Source organism: Castanea sativa, chromosome 10 (assembly GCF_040712315.1).
Source record: "Castanea sativa cultivar Marrone di Chiusa Pesio chromosome 10, ASM4071231v1".
NCBI lineage: Eukaryota > Viridiplantae > Streptophyta > Magnoliopsida > Fagales > Fagaceae > Castanea > Castanea sativa.
In genome coordinates, this window is record NC_134022.1 from 9,326,146 (window position 1) to 9,343,561 (window position 17,416).

General features: G+C 34.7%; 1 protein-coding gene across 4 annotated transcripts in view; it reads left to right on the plus strand.

The window, feature by feature from the left end:
• Positions 1-15,872, plus strand: part of LOC142613196 (polycomb group protein VERNALIZATION 2-like) — a 32,228-nt gene extending 16,356 nt beyond the window's left edge. For 2 of the 4 annotated variants that reach the window (XM_075785429.1, XM_075785430.1), the window contains 11 exons: positions 4,270-4,322; positions 4,959-5,012; positions 5,094-5,153; positions 5,725-5,771; positions 5,865-5,998; positions 8,307-8,583; positions 12,210-12,258; positions 13,248-13,331; positions 14,029-14,108; positions 14,321-14,410; positions 15,450-15,872. In XM_075785429.1, coding sequence (XP_075641544.1) covers positions 4,270-4,322; positions 4,959-5,012; positions 5,094-5,153; positions 5,725-5,771; positions 5,865-5,998; positions 8,307-8,583; positions 12,210-12,258; positions 13,248-13,331; positions 14,029-14,108; positions 14,321-14,410; positions 15,450-15,573 — 1,052 coding nt within the window. In that variant the 3' untranslated portion in view covers positions 15,574-15,872. Of the gene's footprint in view, positions 1-2,962; positions 3,003-4,269; positions 4,323-4,958; positions 5,013-5,093; positions 5,154-5,724; positions 5,772-5,864; positions 5,999-8,306; positions 8,584-12,209; positions 12,259-13,247; positions 13,332-14,028; positions 14,109-14,320; positions 14,411-15,449 lie in introns of those variants that run through there. The other 2 variants (XM_075785431.1, XM_075785428.1) reach the window with 2 other exon arrangements.
• The last annotated feature ends 1,544 nt before the right edge of the window (positions 15,873-17,416 follow it).

The window sequence follows — 17,416 nt, forward strand, 5'->3', positions numbered from 1 at the left end:
CAAAACATAATAGTTTCATCCGCAAACAAAAGATGTGAGACACATTCCCCTTCACCCCCGTCTACCATCAGCCTTAAAACCACTGATCAAGCCAACACCTTCAACTCTTTTCAACATCCTGCTAAAAACTTCCATCATAACCAAAAACAACATAGGAGATAGCGGGTCCCCTTGTCTCAGTCTCCTCGTGCTCCCAAAAAAGTCCGCTGGAGCGCCATTAACCAAAATAGAGAACTGGACTGTTGATATACAAGTGCGAATCCATCTACACCACTTCTCCCTAAAGTTTCAATAAATCTAATAAAGCCTCCTAATTCACATGATCATAAGCTTTCTCAATGTCTAGCTTACAAATAACCCCCAGAATCTTACTCTTCACTCGACTATCAACACACTCATTAGCAATAAAAACTAAGTCAAGTATCTGTCTGCCACCCACAAAACTATTCTGAGACTTAGATATCAGTTGATCTAAAACCACTTTCAAACAATTTGCCAAAACCTTAGACAAGATCTTGTACAAGCTCCCCACCAGGCTAATAGGCCTGAAGTCTCGAATATTGGAAGCATCATTCTTCTTAGGAATTAATGCTATGAAAGTAGCATTCAAAGATTTCTCAAACTTACTGTGTTGATAAAACTCCTCAAATACAGCTAAAACATATCTTTCCACAACTCTCCAACAATGGTGAAAAAAGGCCATAGAGAAACCATTTGGACCTGGAGCTTTATCTCCTTCCAACTCCTTAACAGCTAGAAGAATCTCCTCCTTCTCCAACCTCCTTTCAAGCCAGCCCCTCTCCAACCCATCTATCTGATCAAACTCCAAACCTTCCACAAAAGGCCTCCACTCCTCTGTCTCCTGATACAAATTTTTATAAAATTGTACTACCTGAGCAGCCACCTCGGATTCCTCCTCATAGATCACCCCATCCACCTCCAAAATACTTAGATGATTATACCTTCTACGGGAATTAGCCACCTTATGGAAGAAATTAGTATTATTATCTCTTTCCTTAATACATAACATCCTTCAATTCTGTCTCCATTAGATATCTTCCAATGAGAGAAGATTCTCTACTTTAGATCAGAGAGGCCAAACCCTTCCTTGGCATCTAAAAATTTCAAAGCCTCCAATAATTGTCTTTTTGCATCCGACTTGACCAAACTCACTACGGTTCCATTGAATGATATCTTCTTTCAAAGCCTTCAATTTTTTGGCAAACACATAACTAGGTGTACCAGAGAAAGAATGTTGATTCCACCAAGAATGAACTCTATTTGTAAACCCGTTCGTCTTTAACCACATATTCTCAAACCTAAACGGACTTTTCCCCCTCGCCATTCCCCCTACCTCCACTAGAATTGGATCACATCTTTTTTACTCTTATTGAATGGTGTTTAGTTTTACCATATTTTTCTTTTCTTTCCCTTCTTGTTTTGCTTGATCATTGTAATTTGGTTTCTTGATATTTTTGCCCCTTTAGTACATTACCTATGTATTGGGTTTTTTTTTAAAATTTATTTATTTATTTATTTTTTTTATGTTACTTATCAAAACAACCTGATACGCAATATTTTCACTGTTTGTGATAGCATTTTTATGGAGAGTTTCAGTTGTCTACTTTGTCACCTTGAGTCAATTCGCTAAGTTATCAATCATGTCTACAAGCAAGTTTGGACTTTGGATTTGATTAGGTTGGTGGTACAGTCAAATAAGTTGCATCCACCATATGCCCTATGGGAATTATAGAATTCATAGGTCAAGTTCATTTCTATGCTGAAAAAATTAGTCCATTTATGTGAGAAGTGAGAACTGCATTAGAATAATATCATGCTTGGACAGCAGTGGAGTCTCCAAGCTTTCCACCACACATCTTTTTCTAGATTGTGTGGTGGTGTAGGAGTTGTGATCTTTGGTTTTCTGTTTCTTTGGAGTCACCTGGTAATGCCTTCTTTTGTCTTGGAAATGTTGTTGTGTTGGAAGAAATGTTTTGGGGGAAATAAAAAGCAATGGGGAGATATGGAAAACTGTTCCTTTGTGTCTAACGTGGTGTCTTTGGAGGGAAAGAAATTCCCATTGCTTTGAGGGGAAAGAGCTAAACTTGGCAAACCTGAAGTTCTTATTTCAGAAGAATTTGTATGATTGGAATTTGATTTCATTCTTCCTCTATCACGAACATTTCTAGATTTCCTGGACACTTTGAACTTCTATTCATTTTTTTGGAACCTTTATTTTTGCCTCCTTTTTTTTTTTTTTAATTTTAATTTTGTTTGGGATTTCCTTTGTATGCTCCTTATGTACTAGGGTTGTGCCGTTACTAAAATATTGATGAAAAAGCCTAAAATGCCCTTTGTTTATGTACGAGCATCAGGTATGGGCCCAACCCATTAACCTCCGTATGCCAAAGAATTATGTTCCCAATGGCAAATTGGGGCCCATATAATTCGGGGATCAATACCAGGTCGGGGCCTGTACAGAATGGTAACAGTAGTGCCTTGGGAGAAATCGCTTGCCAAACACCGTTTGGTGACGGGTGCAAGTTTCGAGATAGTCACATTTGTCGTGAGAAGTGGGTCGCATTTGGACAGGAATGTATCCCCGAAGGGCTTCACTAGCATAAAAAGCCCCTCCCATCATTGGGAGCCAGTCCTTGAAGTCCTTCAAGCATTTTTAGGTCTGGTTGCCACAGTTTATATTTGAGGTGGCATGGATTTTAATAAGAATCTTGGTTTAAAAAAATGGTAATATAGGAAATTGATCTACTTTTGGAAAGTTTCTTTTATTTTGAGAGTCCAAAACTAAAAGCATATAACTTATTGTAGGATGGAGAGAGTATTATTTATCAAACAAGGAGGATGGGGACAAGTTGATAAAGTTTTTTTCATTTATTTTTCCTTGCATATAAGAGAGTTACGCTAGCTTTGCTGCTTTTGTTTACAAGGTGATGAAGCTCAATGGAGTAGTGGGGAGACCATGAATTTCCTGGGGGAAGCATCATGTGAGAGTTATAGGATTATTACGTATTGCCACCTTTTGCTTCAGAACCTAGTGCTCTATTATGTTCTTAGCATGTGTAGACATTTGCATCATGTGAGAGTTCTAGGATAATTACGTATTTAGAAAGACTCTAGGCATTCATGACTTAGATACACCAAAGCACTCGATTTTCCACTAGGCAAAATCTTTCCTTTGAGTGTGATGGATCATATTATATAGATTTATACTTTTAAATTTTAATCATTCTTCAAAGTTTTGGACCCTTTGGAGTCGTAATTAGGACATTAAATAATTCAACTCATAGACTAACTTTAAACTCAAAGCAAACACTTCCTAGACACTTTGAAGCTCCTAGAGAACTGGACCGAATTTTATGTTAGTCTTGTTTGAATTAAAAGTGGCATGCTGGCCCAACAAAACAACATTCATTGTTGTCTAAACTGAAAGCTACTCGTGAAAGACCATCAAAAAGCTTTTCTTATGATTACATCAAGTAGTCAAATGGAAATGATTTCAATAAGATCAGAAATTTGAGAAACATTTTGAGTGAGGAGTTTGAGGCCAAAGATCTAGTGAAAATATGGCATCTAAGGACCTAGAAGGGAATGTTTGGGTGCATACTCATAGACACTCGTCACTACAAATATAGATACTTTGTCTCTTTTATTATTTATAAACTTGTTTCAGAGTTTAAACTGAATTTCACCTTTTTTATTGGGTAAAATGCAAAAAGACCCCCTAGGGTTTGGGTCTTTGGGCTATCAATTTTGTATTATTGTCCCCTCCGTATCAATTTCGTTAACTTTAATTCATAGAAAATGAAATGCGTCATGGATGTATAATTTTCAATTTTTTTATATAGTTAAGTAGTCATGTGCACACCATTTGACCATTTTTTGTCAGTTATAGTTAACAGAATTAAGATGGAGGGGGTAATTTGGACAATTCTTTAAAATTCAGAGTCAATAAATCAAAATTGATAGCACAAGGGGTCGGTTTGCTGCTAACCCAAACCCCAAGGGGGTCTTTTTGCATTTTGTCCTTTTCTATTTTATCACAGTAACCCTGGATACATAAACAAATGAAAAGAAACTGATATTAAAATGACTAGTAAATCTGTGTTCTCAAGGAAGATCACAAATTAATAATTTAAAAAAAAAAAAATTTCTTATGTGTGTATACATCATATTTATGGACAATAAACCTTTTGAACTTAAATTAAACTCCAGTCACATGCTAACTATTTTGTGTTTCTTTTCAACATGCAGTAATTGAGGACTTCACTTGTCCGTTTTGCTTGATGCAATGTGCAAGCTTTAAGGTAGATGTCCATCTAGGTTTCTTCTCTTTGTTATTTGCTCATTATCTCTAAAGGTTTAAAAGAAAGTATGAAATATGCAGTTTTGCTAGAGGTTGAGGGATTTAATCCCTTAATTGAGGGCTGTCGACTGTTCACTAGAAAAAAAAAATATATATTCTTATGTATTTTACTCCTCGAATAAAGTTGTATGAGTATGGGAAGGAGATGGACTGCTATCTACAGTTTTAAATTAATTCATGCTAAGAAATATTGATTTTCATTTAATTCATTTATGCTCATACTCAAGCTTATTTTCTCCCATGAGCTCCACTATTCTAAATTAATCACAGTTGGGAATTATTTATATTACTTATGAAATTATAATTTACAATTAGAATCTGATATGTTCATGATACAATATGATACTTTACTTATGTTGGGGAACTGTCGTATAAGAATTGTGTGCTGATGTTTTTGCCAAATTAGTGCCATTTATTCTTCCCATCATTATATCAAAGGCAACCATTTCATTTACATCAAGCGAGTTCTTTCAAGAAATTATTGTCTTTTGCTTTGGTTTCTTAAGGTATAGATTTATATTAAAAAATTGGTAATATTCTTTGACTATTAAGATGAATATTTTTATTTATTTTGCAGGGTCTGCGGTATCATTTGTGCTCTTCTCATGACCTATTCAACTTTGAGTTCTGGGTTGGTAATTTAGAAATATAAAGTCACTTGCTGCTTATTGTGCCCTCCTGGAAAGGCTTGTAATAAACATATATTTTGTAGGTAACTGAAGAGTATCAGGCAGTGAATGTCTCTGTGAACATTGAGATATTGAGATCTGAGGTAAGAACTTTATTATTATCCCAGAAAAATTCTTGACATTTATCAAGGTAGAATAATTGTGTGTTACCTTAACATGCTGGACAGGAGAGTGCTTGTAATATTTAAAGAGAACTTTTGTACAACATTCTGTGCATTTAGCAACTCTCCTCCTTTTAATATAATTCTTAAATGAAAAATTGTTGTAGACGAGTAACTTATAAAGCAGCTGAGGGACTCATTTAAAAGTGTGGTTATATCATATCTGTTTGCAGATAACTGAGCGTTGGACTTGCCATATTCTCTAGGATATGTTCTGCCCATCATGTTATGTCATTCTTGGCCTTTTGGATAAGTGCATGTGCTGCTCTTCATGTTAATATATTTATTTATGAATTTGTATAATTACATTATGCCTCAATGCATTTTACTGGATGAAATTATACTTCTTCAAGTCATGTGTGAATTGTAACTATGTGGAGTGCCTTATGTCAGTATTTAAGTTCAATTTATATTTGACCGAACCCTTTTCTCAATGAAAAAGTATTAAGTTCTTTTCCAACTATTTTATTATGTCAAAATAATTTGTACACAGACAGTAGCTGCTGCAGTGGACCCACATCCGCAAACATTCTTGTTCTGGTCTGTTTTTATATCTTTGGGCTTACAGCTTCTTGTTGAACCCTTTTTGTTTGTTTCTGAGAGGTGTGACGGTGAATCAAATTGTATGTACAGCTCAAGGTCACGAAGGCGTAGGCGAACAGACCCTGATCAAAATGAAAAGCGTGGTAATGTACAGTTCCTGGAGTTGGACTCACCCAGACTAGCCGGGGAAGGCTTACACAAGGGGTTTTTGGAGAAGGATGATGGTATAATTATTTATTTATGTTGTTTTTGGATTGGTAAGGATGGTGATAAAAGTTAGTTCTGATGTCTGCCATTAAAAAAAAAAAAAAGTAATAATTACTACTTAGTCTTCACATTACAACTGGTACGCACCACCAGTTTCCACATTATATGCAGATAAGTGGAGAATATTTGAAATATGAATATAAACTAGCCTTTGTAAAGTACCTTGCAACCTCTGAGAATGTTGTAGACCTCATAAATTTTCCTTCCAATTTTTGAAATTTTTGGGTGGAAAAGGAAGTTTCATAATATTCTTTCCGTACTTTTAAATGGAATACATCTGGGATGGATGTAATGGAACTTTTAAATCTATAATAACATTGAAATAGTTGATCATGTCCTAAATCCTATTGATTTATTTAGTGCACTTTACTTTGAAAGTTTCTAATATCCACTAGTGCTGCAGTCCTTAGGACCTGCGTTGGTGTATCTGGTTGGTAAAACTGTCAATGGCAGATCATGAGCAGTCTTTTTGGGCCTTGAATTTTCACTGATGAATTTAGAATGACTGATGATCTGCCATCAATATGTACCATTAGCTGATCATAATCATAACTATTCCAAAATTATTGAATTTCATTCTTTCATTTAGTTGTTCACCATGTGCAAGAATACGCAATTTTATATATTTGATTATGGCTAATGCTGCACAGTCAAATAATAGCTTAAAGTTAATAGTGAAAATAATCCTTTACATTTTGATTTGAATCTGGAATTTGGTTTATTTAGGTCCAGACCCATGCTGGGTTTAGTGTATTGACAGACGTACTTTGGGAGAAGTTTTGATTCAGGGAGCACAAACCAAAATTATTTTAGATATTTTTCCAATATCATTTTTGAATTTTGAATTTGGGCTTTAATGTTGTTGAGGATTTCATGGGATGGCTTTAGAGGCACCATCAATGAGGTACCTACATTTGATGGTTATCAAGGCTCATGGATGTTCACCATTTGGTTACATGAGATGGACCAATTTTTTGAATGAACACGTTTATCAAATGATAACAAAGTTAGGTTTTCCAAGATGAAATTTACAAGTAGAGCTAGGGAATATTGGTACAATATTGAGAACCTTTGCCATGGAAGGTACAAGCCTTCCATAACCGATTGGGAAGAGGTGAAAGAAAATCTCAGAGAGAAATATGTTTCCTAGTCCATCAAAGAAAAATCTATTCCAATTCTATTAGGGTGACTTTCTAGATAAAAGAATCTGAGACAATGGAATAGACCTGCTATTGGCTATGTGGCACAATTTGGAAAAGAAAAGATGCGTGTTTGCGCAGTGTCTAGTTCTATACCTACTCCAATATCAATGGAAGCCATATTAAAAGCCATCCAAGACTTGTCTATTAAGATCAATTCAATGGCTCCATCCTCTGAAAGATAATTGGTAGCAATAAAACCACAGTTTCATACACAGGAGACAATAGTGTTGTTAATGAAACCTTAGTGATGGAGGGGCCTCAGCTACCACCGGAACCTAGTACTTCAAAGGAAATGCAAGTGCTGACAAATGTAGACTTACTACAGCCTAACACATATGTGGTAGACTCAATACAGCATGTTAGAGAATCATTAATTTATGAAGAAAAATTTCAACAAGAGAACCACAAAATAGGGGGTGTACCTGTGAAAATTGAGTTTGATCATTGATGCACCTGTTACTCATCAATCCTCTATGGTGCAGGAAGTGAAAAGGCTTGAGATGATGGTGATTCTTGGGGGTCAAGGCTGTAACATTTATAAAACTGATTGCACCCATTGATTTATCATTCCATACTAATTTGATATGGTGGAACAAAAACCTTCTTTGTTATTAGTGTGGCCAAAAGTTTCCAAATTTCATTTTTGAAAATTTTGAATTTTGACTTTAATATTGTTGTTCAGGATTTCATAGGAAGATATTAGGGGATGTAATTGTGGCTTCATGGTTCCTGGAAGCCTTATAAGAAAGGCTCCAGGAAGTCTTTTAGGCAGAGTATTTGGAATGATAATTTTCTTATGGGAAATTATCTCTTCTGCCTGGAGGTGATTCCAAGCACCCTTAGGTGGTAAAGCCTAGGATTTTCATGTTCTTTCTTCTCCATGTTTCTATTTTCTACCTTTACCTTCTGAATCAAGCTTAGATTAAAATGATAGGACTCATTTTGTAATTCTTTTAAAATTTTGATGTGTAGCACAGTTGTAATATATGTGTAAATATTACCTTTTGGTTCCATCTTCATATTCCTTTTGTGTGGAAGACTGAAATTGTACTTAATGGATCAGATGTTCAATCCTGTAAAGGTGAGAAGATTTCCAAGTCATTCCCCAGTGATGAAGACATGCAGAATGGAAGGGTTGGAGGAGGAAACTATGGTCCTGATTATCTCAGTGCTACTGGGTGCATAGAGCGAGTTGCATCCAGTTCTAATGTTCCCGGTGTTTCAATAGCTATGGCTCAATCTTCTGTGGACCCTGAATTTGTAAAATCGCTATCTGTAAGTGATCCTGCAGTCCCTGCTAAAGCAAGGAAATTAAACGTGGAACGGTCAGATTCTAGAAGGTATGTCACCAAGGTTATTTATGCCTAGATTTCCTATTTTTAATAGCATTCCAAAGACATCTTCTGTATTATTTCTTCTATTTTGGTTGTGAAAGGCCTTTATTCACTTTATAATGAAGACACTGCAAACATGTGCCTATTTGTTTATGTATCTGTGTGATAGAAACCTGCCACAAGTTTATAGAAGAAGCAAGAAACTTCAAATTTATCAACCCCAAGCTTTGATTTGGTGGGATAATTGTGGTGTGGACCCACTGCTATAACTTCTGTCTGAGTGAGATAAATATTTACGACTTATATAAGCAAGAAAATTTATGACTTTTATTATGCTTGATAGTTAATAAATTTTTGTGCTGTGGTGGTAAGAACTTGTGTTTATTATTAAAAAAAATGGTTTATCAGAAATTTCAGCAACTAACGAGATTAAAGTAAAGAAAAAGATAATATAGAATTGAAGTTGGAACAACCAAATATCAATTTCCTGGCCCAAAGAACTCAAGAAATATTCAACATTGAAATTTCGTAAGGTAAATGAGAAAAGTTGCCTACAACGATTCAAAAGAGGCTATTTGTAATAGATTCTAGGAACATTACAAATTCTAGGAACCCTAGAATTCTATCGCTTTATCTTACATATAACAATTAAATCCTAACCATCTAACATCAATAAAAGTCACATGACCTTTAAAAATATTAAAGACATAATAAAAGATTGAACATAGCATGGAGAAATTCAAAAAAATGGACTAATGAACCTATTATTTATTTTATTTTATTTGGGCTTAAATTATTCCACATCATAGGAGTTCAATCTTATTTGCATGCCACAGAAAAATAGAAACAAGGAAAAAATCAGTGAAATGTTAACAATATAGGCCCGGGCTCTAGAGTTCAATGATTATATTAATCTTGCAGGGGTGAGGTAAGAATCTCCAAATATATATATTTTTATAGGTAAGAGAAGACTACTTCATTAAAAAAATGAAGTAGCCAGAAAAATTATGTACAAACAGCAGAAAATAAAACAGAAAATAAAAATTATGTACAAGAAGAAAGGAAATCTGAAAACAGCGGAATGGATTCTCTAAGTAACCCCATGCACAAACAAAGTCCCTGCAAATGAAGCTAGGAGCTGAGCCCTGGTAAGCTACAAATCTTCAAAATAAGACCAAAAAAAATCTCTTAATTGGAAGTTCGGTCAAAATGTATAGAGTTTTATGATCTATAACAATATTTAGTATGTCATGAAGAGTGAGGGAAGCTTAAAGCAACCCGTATTGTTCAAAGAGCAAAGCCTCATGATCTAAACACTTTGTTTGCCCAAAGGGAGCCTCATTTAATGAGGTGCGCCTTTTTGGTGCTTTTTGAAGAAGCACACCTAGGCTTTTTTTTTTATTGCTAAAAAGTATATAAATCATTAAAATTGACATCTCAATCTTGGAGGAAATGACATGGGCTTTTGATTTATTATACAAACACTATTTTAAGGTGGTGTACTACACAAACAATTTTTTGATTATATATCAAAATACATGAACAAGTATAATTTACTGTTGTGTGATTTTTGGTCTTTACCTTTTGGATATATATTGATTGAATCATATACTTCATTTTGATTATTTTCTCTCTCCGAATTACTTATCAAAAAATATATATATATATATACACACACACACACATATACACTTCATTTTGATTAAGTATTTTATAAACCAGTCGAGAATTATATCAAATGCTATGTTTAAACTTTATATGACTACACTATTATCATATTGTGCATTGCTAATTTTTTCTAAATATACTATAAACAAATTTTAAGAGATTGAAGTAACTTGTGGAAAACTTGAACATTCAAATTTTGTTTAATTTTATTATTGATTTGAGTTAATAGACAACATTTTTGATAGATAACTAAAAAATTTATAAATAAAAAATAACCAACCCGAGTACATTGGGGATGTACTATGGGGTCAAAAATCAAGAACCAAAATTACAATGATCAAGCAAAACAGGAAGGGAAAAATAAGAAAAATGCGACAAAGCCACACTCCAATCAAGGAGAGTATGTAAGAAAAAAGACTTAATCTCTAGCAAAGACCGTTCGCATCCCTCAAAACATCTAGCATTCTTTTCACTCCAAATACACCACATCAAACAATGTTGCACAAGTCTAAAAAAATCTATACTGCAATGTTGCACGAATTTACCTTGCCAAGATTCAAACAAGTCAATTACCTTAAGAGGCATAACTCACTGAAGTCCAAACAACACAACACTAAGGACCTCATCTCAAAAGATATGAGGCAACAAAGCAGAAGATGATCCACCGACTCTCCACACCTCTTACACATGTAAAACACCAATCAAGAATAATAATATGCCTTTTGCGAAGGTTACCAATTGTAAGAATCTTACCTAAAGAAGTTGACCATGGAAAAAAGCCACTCTTGGAAGAACCTTCAATTGCCACACCAATCTCTAAGGGAAAGAGCAAGTAGTAGGGTAGAAAGAAAGAAAAACTTCTAACCTCAAAACCTCTACTACTTGCTGGGTTCCAAAAAACCTTTTCAGGGAACAGTATCCATAAACCAATCAAGAGATTCTTCCTCCCAATCCTACGATGGACAACGAAAGTGAAAATTCCAATGAATTCTCCCACCAAACCAGCACATAACCTCTGCCACAAAAGAGTCCCTTGCACTACTAAGACAATAAAGTTCTGGAAAAGCCTCTTTGAGAGAACAATCCCCACACCACACATGCTTCCAAAACTTCACTCTAGTACCATCACCCACATCATACCGTAGGAATTTAGAGAAGTTCAACTAGCCACTTCTAATAAACCTCTAAAGACTAACACCATAAGCACTTGTCATGTTTTTAGTACACCAAACACCCCAAACATTCCCATATTTCGCCTCTATAACCCTTCTCTATAACGCTTCTATCTCAAAACCATACCTCCACAACCACTTGCCCAACAAAATATATTACTTTTTTTTTTTTTCGATAATTCATTTGTTACAAGTGATAAGGGGAAATTTAAACGCCAGTTCTCCTTGTAAAGGACACTTGGAAATGCTATTGAGCTACAAGGTCTTGGCTAATAGGCAATATATATTACTGTAAAGCTTTTGCATTCCCAATTTAATTGGGATTGAGGCTTAGTTAAGTTGAGTTGAGCAAGCTTGCTATAAAAGTCCTTTGCACTCAACAAAACTTTGATTTTGATTTTGATTTTGATTTCTTTTGCTACCATCATCATTGCCTTTTGTGAGATTTGAAGCTAGCATTTAACCCCAATCCCCAACCCTTCACCACTTTACAAAGATAGTATAAAAGTTTGGATCTTTGTCTGGCTTACGTAAAGTTGGAAGCTTTGAACAATTGTTAATTTCAACCCATTGCTTGTTTGTCTTATGGTCATTACTTGAAATAGACTTCTACTTGTAATAATGATGTGCTTAATTTTTAGAAGTGCTTTTACATCATGAAAGGCACTACTAACTCTGCACACAAATACTAGGATTATCTAAAGATTTTTTTCCTTTTTTTTTTAAAAAAAAAAGCATAATTCTTAGGCATGCTGTTTTATTTATGTACTTTTCACAATTTTGTTTTTCCAGCCGTGTCCTCCTGCAGAAACGACAGTTCTTTCACTCTCATAGAGTTCAGGTGATCAGTGATTTTTAGATTTTAGATTTTTTATTTTTATAGAATTTTGCTTCTTCATCTATCTGTTTTGTTATTTGTCTGAGTTATAGGATATTGGATGCATACTCACTTGTAATCTCAATTTAGAATCTTAAATATAATTATTAACATTAATAGCTTAATTATAATAATTTCAGCTCATAGTTGTATTTTTTTGATAAGTACAGTCCACACTAATAGCTTTGTGTGGACTGCAACCATAGAAAGTTCCTGACTATTGATAATCTTCGCAAGAGGCATCTACTGATAATAGATTGGTGATGTATGTGTAAAAGAAGCGAGGAATCTATTGACCATGTACTTCTCACTGCTCCTTAGCATAAGATATTTAGTCTTTCATCTTTACATTGTTTGGGATAGTTTGGGTGATGCCAAATCTGTGTATGACCTCTTGGAATGTCAGTGAGGACACCTTCATTGCCATAGCAGTGCTAAGGGTTGGCATGATGTGCCGTTATGCATTATGAGAGAATCTTTGGTTTTAAAGAAACAAGAGGGTCTTTGATGGAGTTGAATGTTCTAGTTTTGTAATCAAGGAACCTATCTTTGTGATTCTTGTATGATTGAATGCATGCCATGGGGGGAATCTTGTCGATATCTTTCATTGATTTTATAGATTTTATATCTTTAGAATTTGTAATCTTTGGAAAGGTTTGGCACTAATTCTGTGTCTTTCCTTTTCTTTTTTTAAAAGTTATTACTTAAAAAATAAATTGTGTTTTCTAATTGAATCTTTCTTGGGAAATTATTTTTTGGTTATTGTGCACTTGAAAGTGCTAGTTATTACAAGAAATATCTGATTTCAATTTCGGTGAATATCTTTCTTGAGAGGCATGATTTGCTTTTTCTTGCGGCTACTTGGAGTTTTACTATGTTCTCAATCTACATCAATGATATATTAAGACTGATGACTAGTTTGATTTCTAATGCAATCTCATTTTTGTACTCAGCCTATGGCATTAGATGAAGTACTTTCTGATCAGGATAGTGAAGATGAAGTTGATGACGATGTTGCAGACCTTGAAGATCGAAGGGTATGCTTGATGATTATATACATTTGTATTACTTCTTTTTCTAAATTGTGATTCTTGTTACAGTAGTAGAGCCTGCCTTTCCTGCTCGACACATTTTGTAGAAATTTTAAAATGTTAAAAGAGCTTATGTACTTTGCTCCAAGGAGTCTTTATTTTAGTGATTTTATTCTCCAGTTATACAAGTTGTGTTAGTGGTGAAAAAATGATGTTAACATGCCTAGCTATGAGTTGATTGACTGTGACTTATTTGGCCTTTTGACTAATTAATAGGAAAGTAAATATGTTAGAATGTTGAAAACATCTGTCAATAGATTTCTGCCTACTTGATAATTCAAGCGGTAGTGGGATTGAAATCTGTTATTTAGGATGGAGGTTGTAGCATTCTAACTATGTATAGGGTTTAGACAATAGCAACATTGATATTTGACATATTTGAGTCAAATCAAGGGTTTCTTACCAAGTACCACTTTTTCTGTTCATTTGCTTGTTTATGCTGTATTGGCACTCCTTATTTATTTAATTTTCATAATTTAATATCTCTATCATAACATCCGGAGGAGTTGGCTTGGTAAAGGAATTTCTTGACTTTGGTTTGGTTTTGTACATCTGGTTTGTTTGGATGAACCTCTCCCAAATTAGTTGTTACTCTTATCCACTTTTGGGATTCAGAATTTAAGAGCAAACCATTCTGTTGCAGATGCTCGATGATTTTGTGGATGTTACCAAAGATGAAAAGAAGCTTATGCATCTTTGGAATGCATTTGTAAGAAAGCAAAGGTAGTTATTATGCCTTGTCTTGTAAAGCATTCTGATGTTTCTCAATTTTTTTCTTCTTTTCTCTGATTACTTATTCCCTTTTGTTTTAGTGTTTAATGGAAATTCAAATGCAGCTACATGCAACTTTTAACGTTAGTTTCTTGTAAGGAACTTTTAAAAAAAGAAGAAAAGAAAATTATTATTAAAAAAAAAATCTACTTTTTTCCTGGCAGGGTACTGGCAGATGGTCATGTTCCCTGGGCATGTGAGGCGTTCTCGAAGCTTCATAAACAAGAGCTGATCTCATCCCCAGCACTCTTTTGGTACTTTTCCCACATAATTTTGCCCTAATGATTTGAGCAGCTTTAAAGTTCTTTGACTTAATGTTCATTCGTTGACCCTGCTAAATACATACAACCAGAAATTTATCTATTATTCATATGCTAATCTTTTTTAGTTGTTAAATGAATTTTGACACTTGTTCCTTTGCATTTGGGTGGGTGGTTCTTGTGAACTCTTTTATCTATCAGATATCATTTTTATGGGTGATAGGTATCCAAGATACTTGGTGGAATTGCATCCAAGTTGTGAAACACTAAGTCAATGTGATAGAATTATATTGTACAAACTGGAATATGAAAATTTGGGTGCAAATTTATTGTATATTACCTGTGTCCTTGGTCTTTGTTAGAGGTTATTCCTATTCATCAATAGAATTCTGTACTTTTACTATTACTAAATAATAGAATTCTTTCTCTTTTAATGAAAAATGTAATTTCTTGAAAGAGTAGGAGTAAAATTACTGACTTGTTTGTATGGGAACTTTTTTTTTCTAAGTCATGTTTTAGATGTAGGGGTTCTTTCTGTAGGTCATTTGAAATTCTTTTGTTGATAATTTACACATGTAACTAGTGAGTCTTGAACCAATGACATCACCGTCCCCTATAAGTGGCATCATTTGAGTTAGAGCTCATTGGTGTATAGGTCATTGGAAAGTTCATAGACTCGAAACCAATAGTGATGATGTTCAAATAAGATGGTTGTCTTGCATTTACTTGAAAGAAATTTAATGACCTAAAGGCGATGGCAGTCTAATACTTTTGCTATTGAATGACTTTTCAAATGCTTCTTGAATAAATATGCTTTCATTGATAGCCGTCACATTCTATTGGAACAATTTACTGCTCATGCCTTTTTTATTGAAGACTGATGACATCTACAAACCTGTTTTGTACTGAGTTGCACTGTGCATTGCAGATCAAGTACCCGTAGAACATCTAGTTTCTTGAATTGATAGATGTTGCATTTATATAACAACTTTTTAAATATCTGAAATTTGCATATATATGCTTATGGGCTCAGGTGTTGGAGGCTATTCATGATCAAACTTTGGAATCATGGTCTTCTTGATGCCTGCACAATGAACAACTGTAGTTTAGTTCTTGAAAAATGCCGAGATGAGGGATCAGATGTTATGAAAAGCTAAAGACGAGATGATTAACCTCTTCGGCCTTAAAGAGAACAAAGATTTTCTTTTACATTTATTTTTTTCCTCCAACTATTCTTGCCTATTTGTCAATCATAATTAGACCAGAAATGTAATTCATATTCTTTTGCATACAAAGAAGTGTATCGAGGGCTGCCCCTTGGTGCTGTATTCTTATTTAAACGGGCCTCATTTTTTATCTATGGAGAAAAGAATTCAAATAAGTTTAGTTTGGCCTTTTCAACCCATGGGTGGCATAACCGACACCCTAATCCTAATCTTATCATTTCTTTCTTATAGAATTGATTGTAAAATATGTTATAGATCAGTTCCTGTTTTCTTTTCCCTGTTCTTTTCCTCTCTCTCTCTCTCTCTCTCTCTGTGGTGGGGAGGGGTTTGATCTATGGTAGACCTAATCTTTTATTTGTCTATTTATTTTAAGATGTGAAGTCAGTCATACACCATTGTTGTCATGTTACGAGGGCACCCCTTCAAACTTTTATGTTATCATCAAGTGCAATTGATTATGACTTTTCCCATTTTGTTCCCTTGGAGCTTGCGACTAGTTTTTCTGTTTTGTGTCAACTGTTCGTAGTACCTTTTGCTTCTCCTAGCTTCATTTAACAGCATGGGAAAGCTTTTCTACAATCGTAAGCAGTAGAGTTTCTTTATGATGTGGTTTCTCCATAAGAGCACTGAATCTTTACTAAAAAAAATGTTTTTTATTTTTATTTTTTATAAAAAGCATTGAATATTTGCTGGTCATAATTTGGCTGTAGAATATCTACCCAAAATTAGATAAATGTCGTTTGAGGCTAGAATGAATTACATGCCAATCTTATACCTAGTTGCAGATCAAACTTTGGTTGATATCAACTTTTATTATACCCAGTATATGATATCAACTAGCTGCAGATCATGATCCACATCCTCTGGGCTTGGTTGCTGTTAAATCTTGGCTCTTGTGGCAAAGGAGAAATAACATCCATATTAAACATGAACACTTGGGCATCAAAGACATTAATGAACTACCAATTTTTTCTTGACTGATTTCACGCCACTACAAGATCAGTTGGGGCAATCCAAGACCATAAATCGCCCATGAACGAGGTTGGAGGCACCACATGAGCATTGGTTTAAGGCTAATTTTGACAGCTCTCTTTTTCCAGGATCGTAGGCAGCTGGGGTTGAAGTTGTGATTAGGAACAGTAGTGACGAGGTGATGGCGTTGGCGTCTTTGACCCAATGCATACCACATTTTCGCTCTGTGGAAGCTGTTGAGGCAATGGCGGCCAGGCACAATGTCGTCTTCGAGGGCGACTCTTCTCTCATTGTTTCTACTCTGTCTTCACCTGCACTCAATTAGTCTAGCTAAGGTGATGATATCTTGGAAACACACAGGTTAGCGTCAGCTCCAAGTTGGCCTTCCATCTCCCACGTTAAACTTCAGGGTAATGGCTCTCGCACATGCTCTGGTGGAAAGCTCTTGAAGCAGATGACTATTGTATGAATGGATGATACCCTCCTGATTTGAATTCTGTTTTGTTACACAATCTGTTGTGATTTGTTTTGTTGTCTCAATAAAATTTGCATTATCTTTTCTCTCTGAAAATAGAGTTAATTCGTTAAAGATGCTTATTTAAGCTCATTTGTCAACTAAACTAAACTGAACTTAAGCTCACATTTGAAGCTTGATTATCTATCAAACCAAGTTTGAATAAATCCAATCCAAACTTTGGTTGATATCATCCTAAAAGTCATGGTTGTGCCAAGAGATGATCTTCCATTTGAGACAATTTTCTAAGCTCTATTTAATTATTGATTTTTTTTATTATCTTATGTT